A 20,873-nucleotide genomic window follows, 5' to 3' on the forward strand; every position below is an offset into this window, starting at 1 on the left:
TAATATATTTATTTATTTTAAAATGTGTTTGTTTCTTTTGTTTTCCTTTCCTATTTTTCTTTATTTTTTCCTTTCTTTCTTTATTATTATTATTATTATTATTATTATTATTATTATTATTATTATTATTATTATTATTTGTAGTAGTACATGTAATGTACAGTAGTATTTCCTCCTTTCCTCCCTAACGTCTCTTCTTCCAGTCCAGTAGGTGGCGGTAATCCCGTTAACATCTCCTTGGCGTTCTGGAACAGGATGCACCTGGACGTTCTGCTGCTCTTGAACGCACCGCGGTTTGCTCCGGAAACGTTTCCGTGTTATTGTTGTTGTGAGCAGTTAGCATGGGCAGCTACATGTCAAAAAGTTTCAATAAAAGGTTCGTAAAGGATTTGTATTTGCATTTTATGGATTTTATTTGAAAGATTCGTCCTAAGCATATTATCAGTAAAGTTGTTTTTGGTGTAAATAATCTCATTATGTGCAACTGAGTGCAAACCGATGCTAATTTTAGTCCAACTAGCCATCCGCTAATTTTGCAGTTTTATTAATTACGCGACTTTTAGATTGATACATAATGTCTATTTGCTGTGGGCGGTTAAAGCCGAAGTCGAATCCCGTCTTTGAAAACACAATCTTCTCAAACTAGGGGGATTCTGATCATTTCTTTTCCAGGTACTGGCGTATATACTAGTTAAACTCTAACTTGATGGTGCAAAACTACGTACAAATTCCTTAAATCTCAGCTTTTAGTGAGTTAAACTGTTGTTTGTGGTGCTGCACAGTGACACATGGTAGCACTGTTGTCTTTTTGAACCTTCTAAAATCTTAATATAACAATAAAATACTTGTATAACAGTTACCAACCACTGCGATAGTGTACTTTTAATATTGAAGAAAAGAAATCTACGGAATGTGCCAATGTTTGTATCCGATTAATCAATTAACCGTAAGAATAATAATTTAATCGATGACTAAAGTAATTGCTAGTTGATTGATTTGTGAGTACATATTGACAAATGTGCTATGTGTTTAAATCAAGCTTTGATTCTCCTTACAGGCTGCCGTAGCTCCCCCCATGATGAACTTTGAGGGTTTGGACCCTGGGATGGGTGAGTACCCAGCCGGTCTTCATGGGACTCTGGAGGCCCGGCTGGAGCCCGCCCTGGACCCGCACCTCAACCCGAGCTTGCTGCAGGGCGTGGAGCTGGACCCGGAGGGGCTGGCTGTGACGGTCCCTGAGCCGGTGCACCTGATGGAGGGCGTGTTCTCTGAGCTCCACAGCGTGGTCTCAGAAGTTGGCATCCCGGTCACCGCAACCCATTTTGATCTCCAAGAGGAGATGCTGTGGATGGGAAACCACAGAGTGAGATCCTGAAGGACCTACTGCTTAATTTTATTACATTTATTATGTTTAATCGTCTTTCATAATTTCCTCTCCATAGGGTCATGTCACGTCGTATTTTGGGCCGACAATGGGCCGCCATTCTTCTTTCCAAGTCCACGCCACAGATGACATCCGACACATTCAGAGCTTGGAGACGGGGGTGTTGTTCCTCTCTAAGAACAACCTCAAATGCTACACTAGAGGAGGCCTTGTTATGTTTGATTACCCGTAAGTGATGCAATAAATGTTTATTATACTGACAGTAATAGATTTACTACAAACAGCTTTTCCTGTTTTTTCCATGCACCAACCACACACTTCAATGTTTTTTATTGGGATTTTATTTGATAGATTGTTTTTTATTATTGTTTATTTCTTTATTTAAGGATACTCATCAGTCTCTATTAAAGTAGAGACTATCCTTCCTGCAGTCCATACCACAAACATTACAATAAAGTCACATTTTTACAAACATCACAAAAAAGAAATGCCTAAAAACACAAACAAAATAAACCACAAAATTCAAATTTTTTTATTTTATTTTGTCTTTTATTCTTTATATGTTGTGTTGTCTGTGTATCATCTTTGTGGACCATGAGTCTGTTGAATGAAGTAAATCAAATCAATCAACCGCCTCAATAACCTTAACATTTTACAACCAGTGTAAAAGGAGATCATGAAATACTTTAAAACACACAAACAAAATTAAAACAAAACATTTCTAAGATAGTTAAAAAATAATTTACTTTGAGTATAAAATTCATCCATTCCAGCAATTCAATATTATTTCATTATGTGTTATAGATTTTTTAAGGTTCTTTTTAAAATGTACAGAATTAGCAATTAATGTAGTTACAGAAGGCAACATGTTGTAGTAAGCAACAGCTCTAAATAGTTACAAAGCAGTAGAGGCTCGTCTAGTTTTAAAAGCAGTTTATGTGAAGTCCAGATTTTGTGCAAAAAGAGAAAAAAGCTGCAAGCTGGCCTGTCACAGATTTTCATCCACAATCAGCATTGATGAATGAAATTAACATTCGTTATAAAATGACATCCCAGTTCTAGCATTGCAGCTTTATTTTGAACTACCTGCCATTTATCCAGATGTTTTTTGAAGTTTTTTTGCAGTTTATCCAGATGTTTTTTAGACCTGTGGTGTCCAAAGTCAGTCCTCGAGGGCCGGCATCCTGCATGTTCTAGTTCTCTCCCTGCTGGTAGTAACAACCTTTTCAGCATGTCAATGTTCTTCTTAGGCCTTCTAATGAGGCATCATTAAACCAGAGAGAGAACAAAAACATGCAGGACCAGAAACTGCTCTAGACCAAACAGCTGAACAACGTGATGCAAAGTAAAAGTATGAAATTCAATTCAAATATTGCATCCAAGTTATTAGGATTGCAGCTGAATTTGCCACCATTTGGTGATTGAACACAACATGTTGCAGTGAAGGTTTTAAAATGAGCTGACATGTTTTTCAGGATGGAGGAAGGAGCTGATATGCATAGTCTCCTGATGACGGATAACAACACTCTGCTCATGGGGGGATTACAGAACTACGTTGTAGAAGTTGATCTGAACACAGTTCAAGAAACTCAAAAGGTTGAAGCATTTTATGGGACTCATAATTAACTACGAGAGAAGTTTGAACTCATTTCATTGTCTTTTTACTGTTTGTGTGTTTATTAGTTTACAGTTGAGATACCTGGAGTCGCAATAATGCGTCAAACGAGTCGTTTCTTCTTCTGTGGCCACACATCCGGCAAGGTGAGGAGTCCTCCAGGATGCCGGTTTTAAAAAACATTAGAGCTGCAACTAACATTTATTTTAGTAAATGACTATTTTATTGACTATTCTGATGATTAAACGATTAATCTGATAAGTAAATTGACACATTCTGACAATTTTTCATTTAAACCTTTTTATTCAATATTAGAAATACATTAAAATATGCAAATAAACAAAAAATTCAATAAATTTTTAAGTAAGAAAATAAACATTTCAGTACCTAAAATGCAATAGCAGCATTACTGTTGGGAACAACGCTTGATCAAATGCAACAAAATTGAAAATACACTTCCAACATTAACAAGGGACAAGTGTTGTATTTGACTTAACAGCAATACAGTGCATGGCTGATCTGTTGATTAATCTTTGGACTAACTGATAAATAATTAGATATCAAAAGGTGCTTAATTGGAGATTTTTTTGCAGAATTTGAACCAGGTGAAACTAAAATGGTGCCACTTGAGGAATTATGGGTAAAAAATATTCACAAACAAAAGTTAGTTTTTTATCTTGAATGTAAAATATATGTATATAAATTTTTTTTTTACATTTTGGCTAAATATATGTTCCAAGTGTGTTGTTCTGTACATGCCAGATAACGATTAATTGATTACTGAATTAGTTGACTATTATTAAAATAATTTGATTAATCGTTTCAGCCCTAAAAAAGATGCTTTGGTCCATTTTTGTTTCTCACATTTGCAAACCTCTTGCAACAGGTCACCCTTTGCGATCTTCGCACCTTTAAGACGGAGAATGAGTTTGACGCGTTTTCCGGCAGCCTGTCGGACTTTGACGTTCACGGAAACCTCCTGGCTGCGTGCGGTTTCTCCAGTCGAGGCCTGAACGGGTTGGCCTGCGACCGTTTCTTGATGGTCTACGACCTCCGCATGATGCGAGCTGTTACTCCGCTTCAGGTCCACGTGGATCCCCTCTTCCTGCGCTTCATCCCCACCTACACGTCCCGCCTGGTCATCATCTCACAGACAGGTATTTCACCCACAAACTGAAGCTGTTGTTGAACTCCGTCGTCCTCCCTCCAGGGTTTGTACAGGTCCTTGAAATCCTTGAAAATGGTTGAATTCCAATTAGGTGTTTTCAATGTTTGGAATGTGCTTGATTTCTGCAGAAAGTCCTTAAAAGTGCTTGATATTCAAACTACACAGTTTTATAATTTTAGGCTTGATTAAAAGAATAAAATTAGAAAATGTAATTTATTTTCATACATAGAATAAAAAGACACATTTTTATCTTCATATTTGAATTTAAATTAAAGCAAAGTTTTCTTGTTTCAATTCAGTTAGAATGACCAAAATTATTTCTATTAAATAATAATTATTATTATTATAATTAGAATGAATCATAATAATTATTAATTATAATTAATATAATAATATATACAATTATAATTTGTTATTATTGTGATGATTAGTAGTAGTAGTATAATAATTAAATAGAAATGATTTACAATTTAAATATTATTTAGAAATTATAACAATTAAATAGAAATTGCTAAATGCTTCAAAACACAGTAAGGACATTTTTTAGAAAATCTTTTGTGATTTTCTTTATGCATTTAATTTGTTTGGATTGTTTCAATGTTACCAATATTCCTAATTTCTTAACGACTTAATGATGTGTGTAATTTAAATAAAGGTTCGCTTATATTATACATTATTGAAATGGCTTGATTTTATTTGTAAAATTAGTTATTTTTTCTAGGAGCAGTCAGGTGTTCAGGATGAGTGTGAGAGACATTTCAAAACAACATTTTGTTATTTTTTTGTTTACCTTGCACCTCTTGTAGAATGTAAAATATTCCCATAAAACATAATTTAAATGTTATATAATATTGAATTGAAACTCTGATTTTTCATTCATTTGAATAGTTTTAATCTCCAAAGTCTGGTGCTGGAAAAGTTTGAAACTCACCTTAAAAATTTTACTGCGGCAAAAGTGTACGAATGGCAAGTTTCTTTTTAAACATTCAGTCATCTTTTTGAGTGTTCAAGCTGTCCACTTCCTGATTCTTTCTCCAGGTCAGTGCCAGTTCTGTGAGCCCACTGGTCTTGCCAACGTGGCGGACATTTTCCACGTCAACACTGTCGGTCAGCTGCTCATGAGCTTCGACGTTTCGTCGAGCAAACAAGCCTTGGCCTTTGGGGACTCGAGTGGGTGTGTGCACCTGTGGTCTGACGTCCCAGAGGTCTCCTTCAATGACTACTCTCGGGAAACAGACTTTCCTCTGCCCTGTCTGGTGGACACGTTGCCTCAGCTGGACTGGAATCACGACCTCCTGCCCCTTTCTCTAATTCCTATGCCGCTAACCAGCACCGAACCGCTGCTGTCAGACTGGCCCACTCCTCTGTCTACACCAAGTCCCAGGTAAGATCTGATTACAGGCAACAGCTGCTGTCGCATTTCTGCTAAGATCTGAGATTTAAGGTTTGCAGATGAAATCCACTGAAATGTGTGTCTCACTTCAAAAATATAAAATCTTACCAAGTATGTTTGTTCTAGTTTCTACCGCAAATATCTTGGCACGCTTGAAATAAAACTTAAAAGTAACTTTTCAGCCATATTGATAAAAGGTACTAATTCCAGTGGCAGATTATTTCATCTATGAGATGGGAAACGTGTCATCTTGTCTTTACCAGTATGAATAGTACATGTGTATTGGGATCACAACATTCTGCTGCATCAGACTGAGATATCACCATTTTATTTATATTTATTTAAGATTCAACTCACCCTACTGGAATGAAATATTAAATTGATTAGCAATAACCAAATTACTTCAAGCTTCCCGTTTTAGTTTCAGTTTCAAGCATTTATCATCCCGATGTGAGTGGATCTTCAGAGCTTTTGCATAACGTTGCATTGGTGGCATTGCTGCTGTTATTGAATAGCGTTTATGGTTGCAGATGCACAGCATACATGGCCTGTAACAGCTGTGGCAACATACTTTTTTAAATTGTCCAATAAATTTTGTGGCATCATTTCTCAGCTGTTGATCATAATAGTGTTGGAAATATTCTGAGTCATTGTACTTTGGGTTTTATGTGTAAACACAAAATATTATCTAACTGTGGAAAATGATACATAGTTTTCAACTTTTTTTTTTACAAATAATAAAATCACTCCATAGTATTCATCTCCTCTGAGTCATTTCTCAGCTGCAGATTTTTTGCAGTACATCTCTTAACAGCTGGAGACTGGCATTTTTACCCATTCTTCTTTGCAAAACATTTTTTCTCAGGTAGATATTCATATTAAAATAACTGTCTACCTGATTCCTTTTGTTGGGCAAACAAGGGCATGGAGGAGGGCACCTAAAAAAGACCCTGGTTCCTGGAAAAACACAGTTAAAAGGTTAAAAATGATGCTCAAAGGCAGAAGATGCTTCCTGATAAATATGGTGTGGCTAAATGTAACGTTTCCCATCATGTTTTAGGAAGGAGTTCAGACTTTGGTATGAATGAAACTCAACATTCTCGACTTCTTTCTCAAGATGTACAACAGGAAGCAGTGAACTTGGGGCATTGTGCCACAGAAACCAAAGGGAAGTGGGAAAGAACTAGCAGAAATCACAAGTAGATTGTGCTTTTTTATTGTTTATTGGTCAGCTGACTATTAAGGAGAATGTAACATAATCAGTCTCATTTTTACATGTTTGTGAAGTCATACAAAGGAACCAAAACGAAAACTGTAACTGGATTTTGGCTTCATAATATTATGTAAATGTGGAACTGATGCTTGTGTTTTATTGTTCTATTGCAAGTGACATTATTTACAGTTTCTATTTTACATACTCAACAAAAAGGAGAAACAACACAGATATGGGGAAGAAATGGCTGAGATTTAGCAACAGTGTGCATAAAGCAGACGTCAGAGTGGTGGTTTTAGTCATGGTGTTGCGTGATAAAACATCTGAAAACACGTTTATCTCCACAGGCGAGCTCCTCCGGTCGACCCAGAAATCCTGCGCACCATGAAAACCGTCGGTTTCATCGGTTATGCACCAAATCCTCGAACACGCCCTCGAAACCAGGCAGGAAAAAACTACTTTAAATTCTCCTCCTGAGTTCAAAATAATCCCTGTTTTATTAGGTTTTTATTTGATGGAATCAGCAGTGCCACAAATATTAACAACTCTAAGAAATCCCTATTAAATAAGTTAAATAATAAAATGTGTTCTGTACTTTTTAAAATTAATCGGTGCATTTAGAAACTTCTAATTAGTAATCCACAACTTAAATTTAGTATAAAAACAAATATGAAAATATTTATGCTTTCTAAAAGCACAATCTATTTTTTGGCACTGTAGCCTATATTGATCTTTTCCACCTGAAGATATTGATTAAATCATTAAAGTAGTAAGAGACACATCAGTGTTTATCAAGGCTTTCTATGCTAGTGCATAAAACAATATCATTTATTTAAAGGAATTTTAATTTGTTTACCAGGATTAAAGATTATTAAGCATGCCAACAAGTGTAAATAAATAAGTTAGGACTGCAGTTAAGAAGTTAGGAATTTCGTTGTCCTTGTGACAATGACAATAAAGATTTATCTTATCTTATCTTATCAGGTAACGATTATTTTAACAATCGGTTATTCTATTAATTAATTAATTAGTTGATAAGTCCAGACTGAAAACGTATTTCTTTTCCCTTCACCACCATTTAAAATAAAGAAAAAATAGTACTTAATTGATTTTAATTTGGGGGAAATTGCTGCAACTGAAATTAAGTATGTTTTGGTTTTTGTTTGTATTATTAGTTTCTGTATTTATAGTCACATGATGTTTTAGTGCCAGTTTTATTATCGTATTGTTTTTTAAAATAAAACTTAATTTTATTTCTTATTTTATTATTTATCTATCTATAAAGTTGCATTTATTGTGAAGTACATTGGTCAGCTGAGGCTGTTGCATTTATGTAACATTAATCAATATTTATATGGTATTTTTACATAGCACTTTTAAAAATTAATGTGCTACATAAATAAACTTTGACTTGACTAATCGAACAAAAATTTGGCACATTTTGCAGATTTTACATTTAACCCCTTAAATCCTGTTTAGTACCATATTAGAAATACATTAAAAGATACAAACGAACAAAATTAATTTACTTTTAAAAGAAAAAATTAAAATTTTATTGCCTAAAATGCAATAAAATATAATTCCTTTAGTGAACACTTGATAATTTGTAGCAAAAGATGAACCTGCAGCTAAAAAATACATTTAACATCAACATGTGAAAAGCTCAGTTCTTCCTGCTTGACTTGAAATCAATACAGTGTAGGGTTCATCTGTTGATTATTTTTGGATTAACAAATTGATAATTGGATGCAAAATGGTCTGAACAGAGATTTTTCTTTTAAAATGCAACTAGAGGAGATTTGAGTCAAATGAATTTATAGACAGAGAAAGTTTTTTATCTTAAATGCAGCAGTTTTGATTTAATTACCACTCTGACTGTGGTTCTTTTATTAAATTGCCCTTTTTTTTTGTCTGTATGCTCCAGTTAAAAATCTATTTCTAAATTAGTTGACAGTTACTTCAATAATTGAAGATTATACATAAACATTTGGCTGTTGTTTAATTTTTTTTGTAATGTAACATGTTGATTTCAGGTTCCTTATAAGATTAAAGACGTGGAGCTCGATTACGATAATTACAACCAGGTTCCAGAGTCGCCCATCGGACGTGACGAAGAGCCGCACCTCTGCATGGTGCCCAAGAAGTACAGGAAGGTGGGAGAAGCTAATAAAACAGCTTTTATTCTGTTTGTTTGGAGAAAACTTCTTCTAAACGTGTTTGTTCTGTTCCAGGTCACCATTAAATACTCCAAACTTGGACTGGAGGACTTTGACTTCAAACATTACAACAGAACTTTGTTTGCGGGTCTCGAGCCTCACATCCCCAACGCCTACTGTAACTGTATGATCCAGGTAAAGGACGCGAGCGTTCCGGTCCAGGTTTTGTGTAGAGTCGTGTTTTTAACGCTGCTGCTGCTGTTCGTTTTGGTGTTTCAGGTGTTGTATTTCCTGGAGCCGATCAGATGTCTGGTGCAGAACCATTTGTGTCAGAAGGAGTTCTGTTTGGCCTGTGAGCTGGGTTTCCTCTTCCACATGCTGGATTTGTCACGAGGAGATCCGTGTCAGGTTCGCTTTTATTCAGGACCCAACATTTAGGAAATGTCAGGCAGGAAAAGTATTTACAGTTCTGAATGAGTGAGAAAAAAGAAAATTAGTTTTTGTTTATAGTTTAAACTTCAGTTTATTCCTCCTTCCATCATCGTTCTTTTCTTTTTCTTCCTTGTTTTCTTCTCTCACTTCTGTCTTTTTCTTTATCTGCTCAGCTTGTTTTGCTTCTCTCCTTCTTTCATTCCTTCTTATTATCCTTCCTTCTTCCCTTCCTTTTTGTTTCCTTCTCATCCTTCTTTCATTCTATCTGTCTACCCTTCCTTCCTTTTTTGTTTCCTTATTGCCAGTCCATCCATCTTTTTTTCCTTCGATTGCTTTTTTTGCTTCCTCATCATCCTTCATTACTTATTTCCCCTCCGTCCATCCACCAATTCATTCTTCCTTCCTTTTATTTTTGGTTCCTTATTATCCTTCCTCCCTCATTTTCTTTCCCCTCCCATGCATCCATCCTTCCCTGTTTTGTTTCCATCCTCTTTTGTTTCCTTCCTTGTTTTGTTTCCTTGTCAACTTCCTTTCCCCTTCCATCCATCCATCCTTAATTCCTTTTTTGTTTCCTTATCATGCTTCCTTCTTCACTTTCTTTCCACTGCCATCAATCCCTCCCTCCTTTGTTTCCTACATTTTTTGTTTCCTCTTCATCTTACCTTTTCCTTATCATCCATTTATTAATCTTTCCTTCCTCTGTTTCTTTATCATCCTTCTTCCTTTTTTGTTTTCTTATTATACTTCCTTCCTCTCGTCCTTTACCCTTCCATCCATCCTTCCTTTGTTACATTCCTTTTTTGTTTCCTTATGATCTTTCCTCTAGTTTTTGCTGAAGGTTCAGTATTTAATCTTTGACCACTGTGGGAGCATCTGCTCTAAATTCATTGTTCTATTTTACATTAAATTGACTAAAAAGTTTAACTTCAGTCTGGAAAACTTGTAAAATGTGTTGAAACTCGTCAATCTTTCCAACATTTACTAAAAAATAATCTCACCCTGCAGCCGTAAGTTTCCTAACCGTCCAGCTCCTCATTTCTAGGCCAGTAACTTCCTCCGAGCGTTTCGTACCATCCCCGAAGCCTCGGCTCTCGGTCTCATCCTCGCCGACTCTGATGAGCAAACTGGGAAAGCCAAACTGGGACGCCTGATCCAGAGCTGGAATCGCTTCATCCTCACCCAGCTTCACCAGGAGACTCAGGAGCAGGAAGGCCCGCAGGCCTACAGGGGGGTCAGCAGCAGGTCAGAGGTCAACTTCTACCTCAACGGTGGTTCTGCTCTGGTCCAAACAGGAAAAAAATAAATGTTTTTTTTAACTGGTGTCAGCTCTCTGGGCTCCTCTGCTGAGTCGGCCATCGGGAAGCTGTTTGGCTGTGAGGTGGAGAACAGCAGCCTGTGCCGCTGTGGGAAGGAAACGGTGCGATCCTCGCTCACCTTGCTCTTCACCATGCATTACCCAGAGCAGAACTCCCAGGGTGAGTTTCCCACATCCATCAATATCAGCTAGGGATGCAAGTTATTGATTAACGAGTTCATTGACCGTAACGGTCATCTAACGATTAATTGATGAGCGGCCATTTTCTCTTGTATGAAAAGGGCTAAATTTCTCATAATACACTGAATTAGACAAAAATACAATTAAATTTTAGCATTAATTTGTGTCCGCTCTATTAAATACGGGCTGAATAAACAGAAAATTCAGTTTTTCTTACATTATTAAATTTAGACATTTTTATAAAACATAACAAAACATCAACCTCTAAAGTTGCTGGATAGAAAAATAAAAGATGAAAAGAACAAAACATGTGAAACACTTAATTCCCCATGAACAGAGAGATATTCATAAAGAAATACAGAGTCTGTGGCTCTTTAAGGAATGTTATAACTCCAAGAAGCGCATTTACTCATGACTAAAGTTGGGTGGTAACTATTTACATTTATCAATGTTTAGGATCACTATTACAACATTGTACTTTTTACTTTCATTATGAAGTATCACTATTAATACTTGAGTAAAATTTCTGGATTCTCTACACAGAGTAACTTTACTTTGTTCTAACCAACAATTCACGAGACACGCACCTGCAGTTTTTGTTGAAGCTTTATTATATTGAAAGAAATTAATTTGGATTTTTTTTTTTTAACCTGATTGTGTTATTTTCCAATTGTTATATAAATTCTTTTAATTTAGATTTTTAAAATACCAAAATTCTCAAATAAATTTATATTTTAGTCCTTCTGATGATGTCATTTTTAATTATTAAATGACTGTTTTGATCACTTAGTACTTGTTTACTCGTACTTGAGTGATTTCTTGGACGGCTATTCTCACTTGACTATTTTTGACCACTCTACCCACCTCTGTTTAGGGAAGCACTCAAAATCAACAATAAGTAAATTATAAAACTAGTAATAATTTTTCTGCGTTGCATCATCCGTTTATATTTTTATCTCGCCTTTGTAGCCCTAGCACATCAATCATTTTTGTTTGAGATGACTCCGTCATGCAGTTCGGTTGAATAGGCGCTATGAAGTTGATAATTTAAGGAGCTTGTGTGTTTATATTTCAAAACAGAATAACATAAAGTGCATTTTGCGCAACAAACTCCGTTTGGACAGTTTTATTTAACTGCTGATAGCGCCATCTTTGTTCCTGCCTCCGCTTAAAATGACCCGCGGCGCCCTCTGGTGGATGGCGGCGGAACTACAACACTTAAAGAAGGTCTAAGGCAGCGGAAGTTATTAGTTAATATATTGGAACTAATCTATTAATTTTGTGATATAATTATTTAATCAACTATTGATCGACAATTAAACTTAAGTTGATACATTTTTTGCATCCCTAGTGTCAACATTTTTTCTTATGTAGCAAGAGCGGGCACAGACTATTAATTTCATTGTGATTTTGTAGATAAAACAATAAAGGAGTATGACTTTGCTGAGATTCTGAAGAGAAGCATCTGTTTGGAGCAAAACACTCAAGCATGGTGTGAAAACTGTGAGAAGTACCAGCCCACAGTGAGTTAAATCTCAGTACATTAAATGAACTTAGACCTAAAGTCGACTCTGTGGCGTTACGATGTTTTTGTTCTCCGTTGCAGGTTCAAACACGCAACATAAGGTGTCTGCCGGATGTCCTGGTCATAAACTGCGAAGTAAACAGCGCTAAAGAGGCCGAGTTCTGGAAAGTTCAGGCAGAGGTGAACAAATCTTAGTTTGTTTTCCTTTGTGATTCATCAGGGAGTTTTATTTGCACTTAGATAATGGGGATTTTTTTTGTTTATCTTTACAGTGTGCTTACAATAAGGCCATGCAGAAAGAGGCCATGGAGCCTGCAAAGCGTACTGAGCCGCCACCCATACCTACAGAGTGGTGCTTGGAGTATGACACCTTTGATTGCTCATTTTGTTTTTCTTTTACAAAAGTATGCAATAACTTACTGGAGGGAACGTTCAGCTCTTTGACTTTATAACAGCAAAAACAAAACAAAAAAATAAATGAAGTCATTCTTTAGCAAGTCTAATTGTAAACCTAGTTGAGCTGTTGCACCTGGAAACAAGATGCCAATTTAATTAAATTTCCCTTTGGGATCAATGAAATATTTTTGAATTTGAATCAAATTTCAATAAGAGAGCTGTTAGCTGAAACAAGGTAAGTTAAAATAATGGTACATGAAGTGTGTTGGAAAAAAAAGTTTAAAATGAAAACATATCAGGATTGGAAACCCTTATCAGTTTGGTTTTAAAAGTCTAAGAAACAGAACAAAAGAAATATTCTGAAACAGAAGTCGATATTTGTAGCCAAACTGCAAGAAATCAAATGCAATTCAGATCAAAAATACTAGAACTAGAACCACCATTAACACCAAAACCAGAGGTTTGTAATGCAAATTTACCGTTAGTCCAACTAAATAAGATTGCTTAGAGCCGGGAATGTTAGATTAACTTTAAAAAACGTTAAATTTTTGATAAATATCTACTTCTAGAAATTTGTTGTCATTTTTACAGAACCCCAATTTATTTTACCTTTAGGTTTTAAAATACAGGTAAACATAAAACTTTTGCAGAAAAGAAGATGGGATGTGGGATGCTGAAATTTATGGAAAATGAAAATTTTGTTAGTTTGACTTTATTAAACATAGTGTAATAAAAAAATAAATAAACATAGATACATACAAACAAAATAAATTTAAAAGAAAAGCAAGCAAAAGAAGAGCAGTTGTAAAGTATATTTACCCGTTCAAAGGAATAAATAACGTAATTCCAACAAAAAATAGATTTACAACAATATCTCTTTATTTTTATTGCCATTTGTCGTAAAAAATTCATTCATTACATAAAAATAAAACTGCTTAAACCAGCGTTTGTTATAAAGTTATTTAAAACATTACGGTTTATATTTTTATCAAAATTGTAAAACAGCTGACTGAACACCCTCCCAGGGTGATCATTTCATATTTTCGTTAAAGGTTAAGGGTCATTTTCAGCAATTTTACATCATAAAGATGAAGAGATTGGACGAATTTTACATATTTATGATTGTAATTTATAAACTGTAGTTACTGCCTGGCTGCTAGCCGGCAGACTCGACTCTGTTTGGATCAGTGAGTGTGATTTAACTCATTCTGGATTCCCGTGTTTGCACAGCGGGGAGGAGATATGCAACACGGAGGGTTTCACCTTTGACACCCGGGCCGAGGATCTGCGTCACGTCTGGATCCCCGCCACCCTTAAGATGTCCATCAGCAAAAGCCAAGGGCTGGAGATTGTCAGCTGGTCCGAAAGCGACGAAGTGAGGGTAGAAACTATTATTATCATGGCGTTCAGATTTCTGTGGCGGCTCAAACTCTTTATGATGTCTGTGTGTAGATCAGCGCTGCTGATGAGGCGGACGGGGTTTCCCTGTACGACCTTGTGGTCACCGTGCCGCACATCCAGGACGCTCGCACCGGCGGAAACCTGGTCGCCCACATCAAAGTGGGCGAGACGTACCATCAAAGAAAAGAGGTAAGCTGAAACATCAACAACAAAAAAAAGTTACACAGTGTCTTTCAAAGGTAAGCATGCATATTTTATCAGAATATAACCAAAAACATATATGGAGTTTTATTTGATTGTTATGTAATAACTAACAATTATTTTAGTAACCAGTTATACTGATAATTAATCAAATAAGAAAATTAGCATAGTGTGCTGATTCTTCATTAAACCACGTATGCTTATTTTATACAATATTAGAAATGCACTTAAATATACAAATAAACAATTAAATCAAGAATTTAAGACTTTTTAAGACCATTATGAATGACATTTAAGACCTGCATCACAGGGGGAAAAAGTACATACAAGATTAGACACGACAAAACAAAATGTAAGACATTTTAAGGTCAACTTACATATTTTCTAATTAATTTAAGACATTTTAAGGTCTTAATTTTAGATATATAAATTTAAGACTTTGTAAGGATGTTTAAATTTCTTTTTTAAATATTGCAAATTTTATTGCCTAAAATAAAATGTTAGATAACAAACAGAATGATGGAGACCAAAGAACAAAAAGAAAGAAAATAAGAAAAAGAAAAAATACTAAAAAAAGAAAACTTCTTGGTTTTAAATTATGTTTGTATTTCAGGGAGTCACACACCAGCAGTGGTACCTCTTTAATGATTTTCTAATCGAACCCATTGATAAGGTAGGATCTTTACCACTTGTTTAGTTTGTTATGCATCTTGTTTGCTGTCAGAATAAATGTTCTGCTCTGCTGTCGACTAAAGACTGAAGCTGCTCAGTTTGACGTCAGCTGGAAAGTTCCTGCCATCCTCTACTACGTCAAGAGGAACTACCACTCCAGATACGACCTCCGCAGTAAGTTTACCCTTTGATCTGGAGGATTTATGTTTGACTTTAAAGTGGTTCAGATCCGATCACCGTTTGGTTTTCAGTCAAAAATCCCATCGATGCCAGCGTTCTGCTGACGGAGGCGTCGCTGGCTCGGAAACAGAGGAAGAGTCACGCCACCTTCATCCCCCTCATGGTCAGCGAGATGCCGCAGGCGGGCGACCTGGTGGGGCTGGACGCCGAGTTCGTTACGCTCAACCAGGTGGGAGGGATGGATGGATGGATGGATGGTCAAATAAACGGATGGATGGATGGATGGATGGAGAGATGAATTGATGAATGGATGGTCAAATAAACGGATGGATGTATGGATGGATGGATGGATGAACAAATGGTCAACTAAACGGATGGATGGATGGATGGATGGATGGATGGATAGTCAAATAAACGGATGGATGTATGGATGGATGGATGGATGAACAAATGGTCAACTAAACGGACGGATGGATGGATGAACGGATGAATGGATGGTCAAATAACCGGACGGCTGGATGGATGGATGGATGGATGGATGGATGGATGGATGGATGGATGGATGGATGGACAAACTGTTGGACAGATGGATTTCCTGGTAGTCTTATATTAAGTATTATATTGTATTCGTATGTTTACGGGGCTTAGTTTGTATTTTATATTATTACTATTCACTAATAATAATTAAGTAGCTAAACACTTTATTCTGATCACTATTCATATTATATTAAACAACATCATAATGATTATGATCATTTTTACCACAATCGGACCTCCGTAAACAGATTTTAATTTTTTTACTCTGGGAAGTTTTGGAAAGAAAACCTTAATTCTAACCTGGCGTTTTGTGGTTGTAAATTATATTAGAGATTAAATCCTTAGTTATTTAATAAAACACAACTTTTCCTTCAAGTTTAACTTTTTATTTAAACAGTTGCCACAGACCAGGGAATTTATAGATATTTACACAAACAAGACAAAACATGACGTTTTCTGTTCAAATGCCTGCGACTGTTACGTGTCTGATTCTGTCCAACAGTAACTTTGCATTTTCTAATCCTTATCATAACAGTAAACATTATCCTCTAATATTTTCTTCTTTAGAGAAAAATACTAGAATATACCATCATAAAATGAACTGAATGATCTGACTTTGTCTGCAGGAAGAGGCAGAGCTGCGGAGTGACGGCACCAAGTCCACCATCAAACCCAGTCAGATGTCCGTAGCCAGGATCACCTGTGTGAGGGGCCAGGGGCCCAATGAGGGGGTCCCCTTCATCGACGATTACATCTCCACTCAGGAGCAGGTGAACAACACCCTGATTCCCTCATGCTTTTGTCTCATCGAGATTGGATTATTGTAACAGTCTGTTCACATGTCTTAACAAGAGGGAGTTTGCGCGTCTGCAGGTTGTACAAAACTCTGCTGCACGCCTGTTCACTCGCACTCACAGGAGGGAACATATTACACCCATCCTCAAAAGCTTGCACTGGCTGCCTGTATCTTACAGGATGCACTACAAAATCCTGGTACTGACTTTTAGAGCTCTTCATGGACAGGCGCCAGACTATATTAAGAACCTCATCCAGCCTTATGTTTCGACTAGGAGCCTCAGGTCATCCAATCTGAACTTGCTGATGGTTCCTCGGACCCATTTTAAGACTCAAGGAGACAGATCTTTTAAAGCTGTGGCGCCTCGCCTCTGGAATGAGCTACCTTGTACCATTCGATCCTTGGATTGTATAGACACTTTTAGGAAACAACTTAAGACCCACTTTTTTAAACTTGCTTTTTAGCTTAATACTGTGTTTTATTGTTTTGTATGTTGCTTTTAATTTATTTTATTTTTTACACTTTGTGCAGCACTTTGTGACCCTGGTCTGTGAAAAGCGCTATAGAAATAAAGTTTACTTACTTACTTACTTATTTATATGTTTCCTATTAGTGCGGCAGACAACTGAATATTTCAGCAAAATATTTTACAAGAACCTAACTTGGTACAGATGTTCCCAGTTCCTTGCTATGTGGGGAAAAAGAAAGTATTAGCCTATGACAAATTCAAGATGGCCGCCATTGTCTTCAATAAAAAAAATTTTCTAAATGTGCCAATATTTATCACTGTGTTGTCAAAACATACAGAACTGACCCCATAGAAATTATATCTACTTTTTATTTTTCAAGATGGCCACCACAGTTGTCATGGAAAACACCTTGTTAGATGATTGTGTTTGGTGTTAAATAATAGCCTGCATACTTCAAAACATAGAAATCGTATATATTTTCTTTATCTCGTGCTTCCTTTTTCTGGTGGACATTTTTCAAAATGGAGAAAATGGAGAATATGTGTTAGCACTAAAATCGACGGCAGCTATTTTGGGCACAGCTAACCAAAAGAATTAGGTTCACCAACCACTAATCAGCTAATCATGAATCTTAGCTTTACTAATGCTAAACTGATAAACACAAAAACATTAGTGAAACCTAAAGCCAAACAGCTAAACACAAAAGTCTTAGCAGAAGCTAATGCTAATCCACTGAACACATAATATTAGCAAAAGCTAATGCCACACTGCTAAACACGTAAAAAATTAGCAGAAGCTAAAGCTAACCATTAAGACAACTGTCTCACACATCTTAATCTACTTCCAGTTGGTGACTGGTGTAAAACTTGCTATCAGCAATGTCCTCAGTTTTGGCGGCCATCTTGAAAAATGACCTTCATCCTGAAATTCAAGTGGCTAATGGGAAATATGAAAATCATAAATTTATGGCCTGAGGAGTGAACATTTTTATTTTTATGCTTATGTCTGCACTTTAAATATTTTTCCAGTAATGCGCTGCACTATGTTGCTTTGGTCCGGTCCATCACTGAAATAAAATATTAATATTTCTTGTCAATCACATGCATCAAAACTGAAAATTCCCATATCATTTGGTCTGTAAATGCATCAACTAACTGCATTAAGCTGCTGAGTTCAAAACTACTTCCTGCATTAAGTAAACTGCAGCAGATTTTGGGGTTTTTTCTATGCTTATTACTTTCAATCGTTGAACAGAAAACATAGAGAAGCTAGTTTTAAGGTGTAGTTGTTGTGTTTTTTAGGTGGTCGACTATTTGACGCAGTACTCCGGCATCAAACCAGGAGATCTGGATGCTAAAATTTCCTCCAAACATTTGACCACACTGAAGTCCACATACCTAAAGCTTCGCTTCCTCATCGACACCGGCGTTCGCTTCGTCGGCCATGGTTTGCAGAAAGACTTTCGGGTCATTAATCTCCTGGTAGGTTGAGGAATTTAGTTACTTCCACCTGAGTCAGATTCAGTAATGTAATGTTAAAACCTTTTATTATGTAAACTCTGAATATTTGGTGTCTTTAAGGTCCCCAAGGATCAAGTCATCGACACGGTCTACCTTTTCCATTTGCCCCGGAAGAGAATGATTTCTTTAAGATTCCTCGCTTGGTATTATTTAGGTGAGATGATCCAGCATTTATAAACGCCACAGAGCCGAAGTGACAGACATAAATCTTAACATCCATATATAATCTGATACTAAATTATCCGACTTCCATGTTGAAAACTGCCTGAAGAAAATGGTTTTATGTGGGAGGAAAACATAAATATCTGCATGGTTTTATATTTAATGCTGTGATTATTTTCATATACTAACAACATTATTAAATGTTTGGATATTTATTTCGATTTACACATAGGTTGACACAGAATTAAAATTCAGCTTAAAGTCAAAATCTGAGAGAAAAAAAAGTCAGAATTCTGAGATTAAAGTCGGAACCCTGAGAAAGAAGTGGAAATTCTGAGGAAAAATCTGAATTCTGAGATTAAAATCAGAAACGTCAAATTAAATTCAAAATTCTTAGATTAAAAAGTCAAAATCTGAAAAGAGGAAACTGAGACTAAAGTAAAAATTATAAGATTAAAGTCAAAATTTTTGAATTAAAAAGTCAAAATTCTGATTAAAAAGTCAAAATTGTGAGATTAAAAAGGAAACTGAGATTAAGTCAAAATTCCGAGATTAAAAAGTCAGAATTCTGAGAAGAAAAACTGAATTATTTTCTTCAGTGGGCTTTATCCTCTTCTGTAGATAAGTGCACTATATAATAGACCAAAAAAAGATTTTATTTTTTCCAGTGAATTGCACCGGCGCCTTCATCTCAGCCACTGTCTTATCTCACGCTCCTGCACTTCTGGAATATCCAAACTGGAAATGAATAATGGGAAAAATCTGGAATGCTGAAGTGGGAATTGTGAGAACCGCTCATTCCAGATTGTTGTCTTTGTTGTGCCGCTAGATCTCAACATCCAGGGGGAAACCCACGACAGCATAGAGGACGCACGCACCGCCCTGCAGCTCTACAGGAAGTACCTGGAGCTCAGCCGCGGAGGTGGGAGCGACGAAATAAGGAAGGTCCTGAAGGGACTCTACGAAAAAGGCCGCCAGCTGGACTGGAAAGTCCCAGATTCGGATACTGGAGACGGTCAAGGTAGAACAAAACGGCACCAGAGAGAGATGAGCAGTTTAAAAGAAAATTCTCTGAACTGAGTGTCTGCTACCTTCAACAGGCGCTGCTGTGTTTCCCTCAGTGATGGGGTTGTGATCTGACCTCTGACCTTACAGCCACACTGGATCCGCTGTCACCAATCCACTCGTTTTATACTTATTTCTTTTTGCATTATGTTGAGCAGTATTGAATGTTTGTACAGTTCATTTCAACTGGAGAAGCTTCATTATTGAATCAGTGACCAAACAGTTTCACTCGTTTTATGTTTTCTATTTCAAAATAAAAGTGTTAAGTTAAAAAATGTTTTATTCCTAGTAGTATTTTTTACCATGTTTTTTTTTGTCTAGATTTTAGTGCAAATATCACTAGAAATAAGACAAAACTTACTTATATAACTTTTCAGCGAGATATAGGCGCTTAAGTCAATAATCCCTTAATATTGATTTTAAAAAGCACTAGATTATTTCACCTATAGCAAGGTGAACGTACTTCCCATGAACTCAATTTTTTAAAAACATTTTCTAAAACTATAATTTCATGACATTTACAGTTTTAACAAATATGTAAAAAAAAAAAATGTATATACTCCAACTTTAAAGCCAAAATTGTCAAAGAAAAAGAGTCAAAATAAACTCTGAACAAAGATCTGTTTAAGCCTATAAAGGTGATTTCAGGCGTTACTATAATTAAAAAGTATTTTTTCCCAACAAACTTCAATTACTCAGTGGAGACGCCTGACATTTTGGTTGGGAAATCTTGATTTTGCAGGAAGTTGGCGGACTTGCTGCTCCAGCTTCACATCTAGTTCTTCTGTATAATACCGCCATCTGCTGGCTGGGTGTGGTATTGCTCATCTTTCATAACTTGAGCTTCTCCACTTTAGCGCAAACAAACTTATTTCGGACGGAAACATTTACATTTTTAGGTATTCAAAATGAAAAAAAGCAAATTTTATATTCTGATGGCCCAGTTTTACGACGGAGTATTAAGCTACGCTAAGAAAATGAAAATTACGAGATGTAATATTACGAGAATAAACTCGAAATAAACAGTATGAAAACAATAGGCTGCCGCTGCTCGGGCCTAATAATGAGTGGAGAATAAATGAAGTTGAAATA

General features: G+C 36.2%; 1 protein-coding gene across 1 annotated transcript; it reads left to right on the plus strand.

The window, feature by feature from the left end:
• The first annotated feature begins 226 nt into the window (after positions 1-226).
• Positions 227-20,056, plus strand: pan2 (poly(A) specific ribonuclease subunit PAN2). Its single transcript, XM_028011313.1, has 26 exons — positions 227-376; positions 1,058-1,363; positions 1,443-1,612; positions 2,860-2,980; positions 3,068-3,145; positions 3,886-4,156; positions 5,206-5,551; positions 7,121-7,217; positions 8,807-8,926; positions 9,005-9,124; positions 9,209-9,337; positions 10,404-10,603; positions 10,688-10,836; positions 12,273-12,379; positions 12,463-12,561; positions 12,654-12,742; positions 14,008-14,152; positions 14,230-14,367; positions 14,993-15,052; positions 15,135-15,225; positions 15,303-15,460; positions 16,395-16,538; positions 18,336-18,515; positions 18,615-18,708; positions 19,546-19,737; positions 19,817-20,056. The coding sequence occupies exons 2-26, from the start codon at positions 1,076-1,078 to the stop codon at positions 19,849-19,851; spliced, it is 3,621 nt and encodes a 1,206-aa protein (XP_027867114.1). The 5' UTR covers positions 227-376; positions 1,058-1,075; the 3' UTR covers positions 19,852-20,056.
• Positions 20,057-20,873: the final 817 nt, after the last annotated feature.

The sequence above is a fragment of the Xiphophorus couchianus genome, chromosome 24, assembly GCF_001444195.1.
Source record: "Xiphophorus couchianus chromosome 24, X_couchianus-1.0, whole genome shotgun sequence".
Lineage (NCBI taxonomy): Eukaryota > Metazoa > Chordata > Actinopteri > Cyprinodontiformes > Poeciliidae > Xiphophorus > Xiphophorus couchianus.

Bases quoted from the DNA above. Each gene is read 5' to 3' on its own strand.
- pan2 (XM_028011313.1), top strand. From the start codon at position 1,076: ATGATGAACTTTGAGGGTTTGGACCCTGGGATGGGTGAGTACCCAGCC. The intron at 7,218-8,806 runs GCAGGAAAAAAC...TGTTGATTTCAG, and splicing joins GAACACGCCCTCGAAACCAG to GTTCCTTATAAGATTAAAGA. The intron at 15,226-15,302 runs GTAAGTTTACCC...TTTGGTTTTCAG, and splicing joins CTCCAGATACGACCTCCGCA to TCAAAAATCCCATCGATGCC.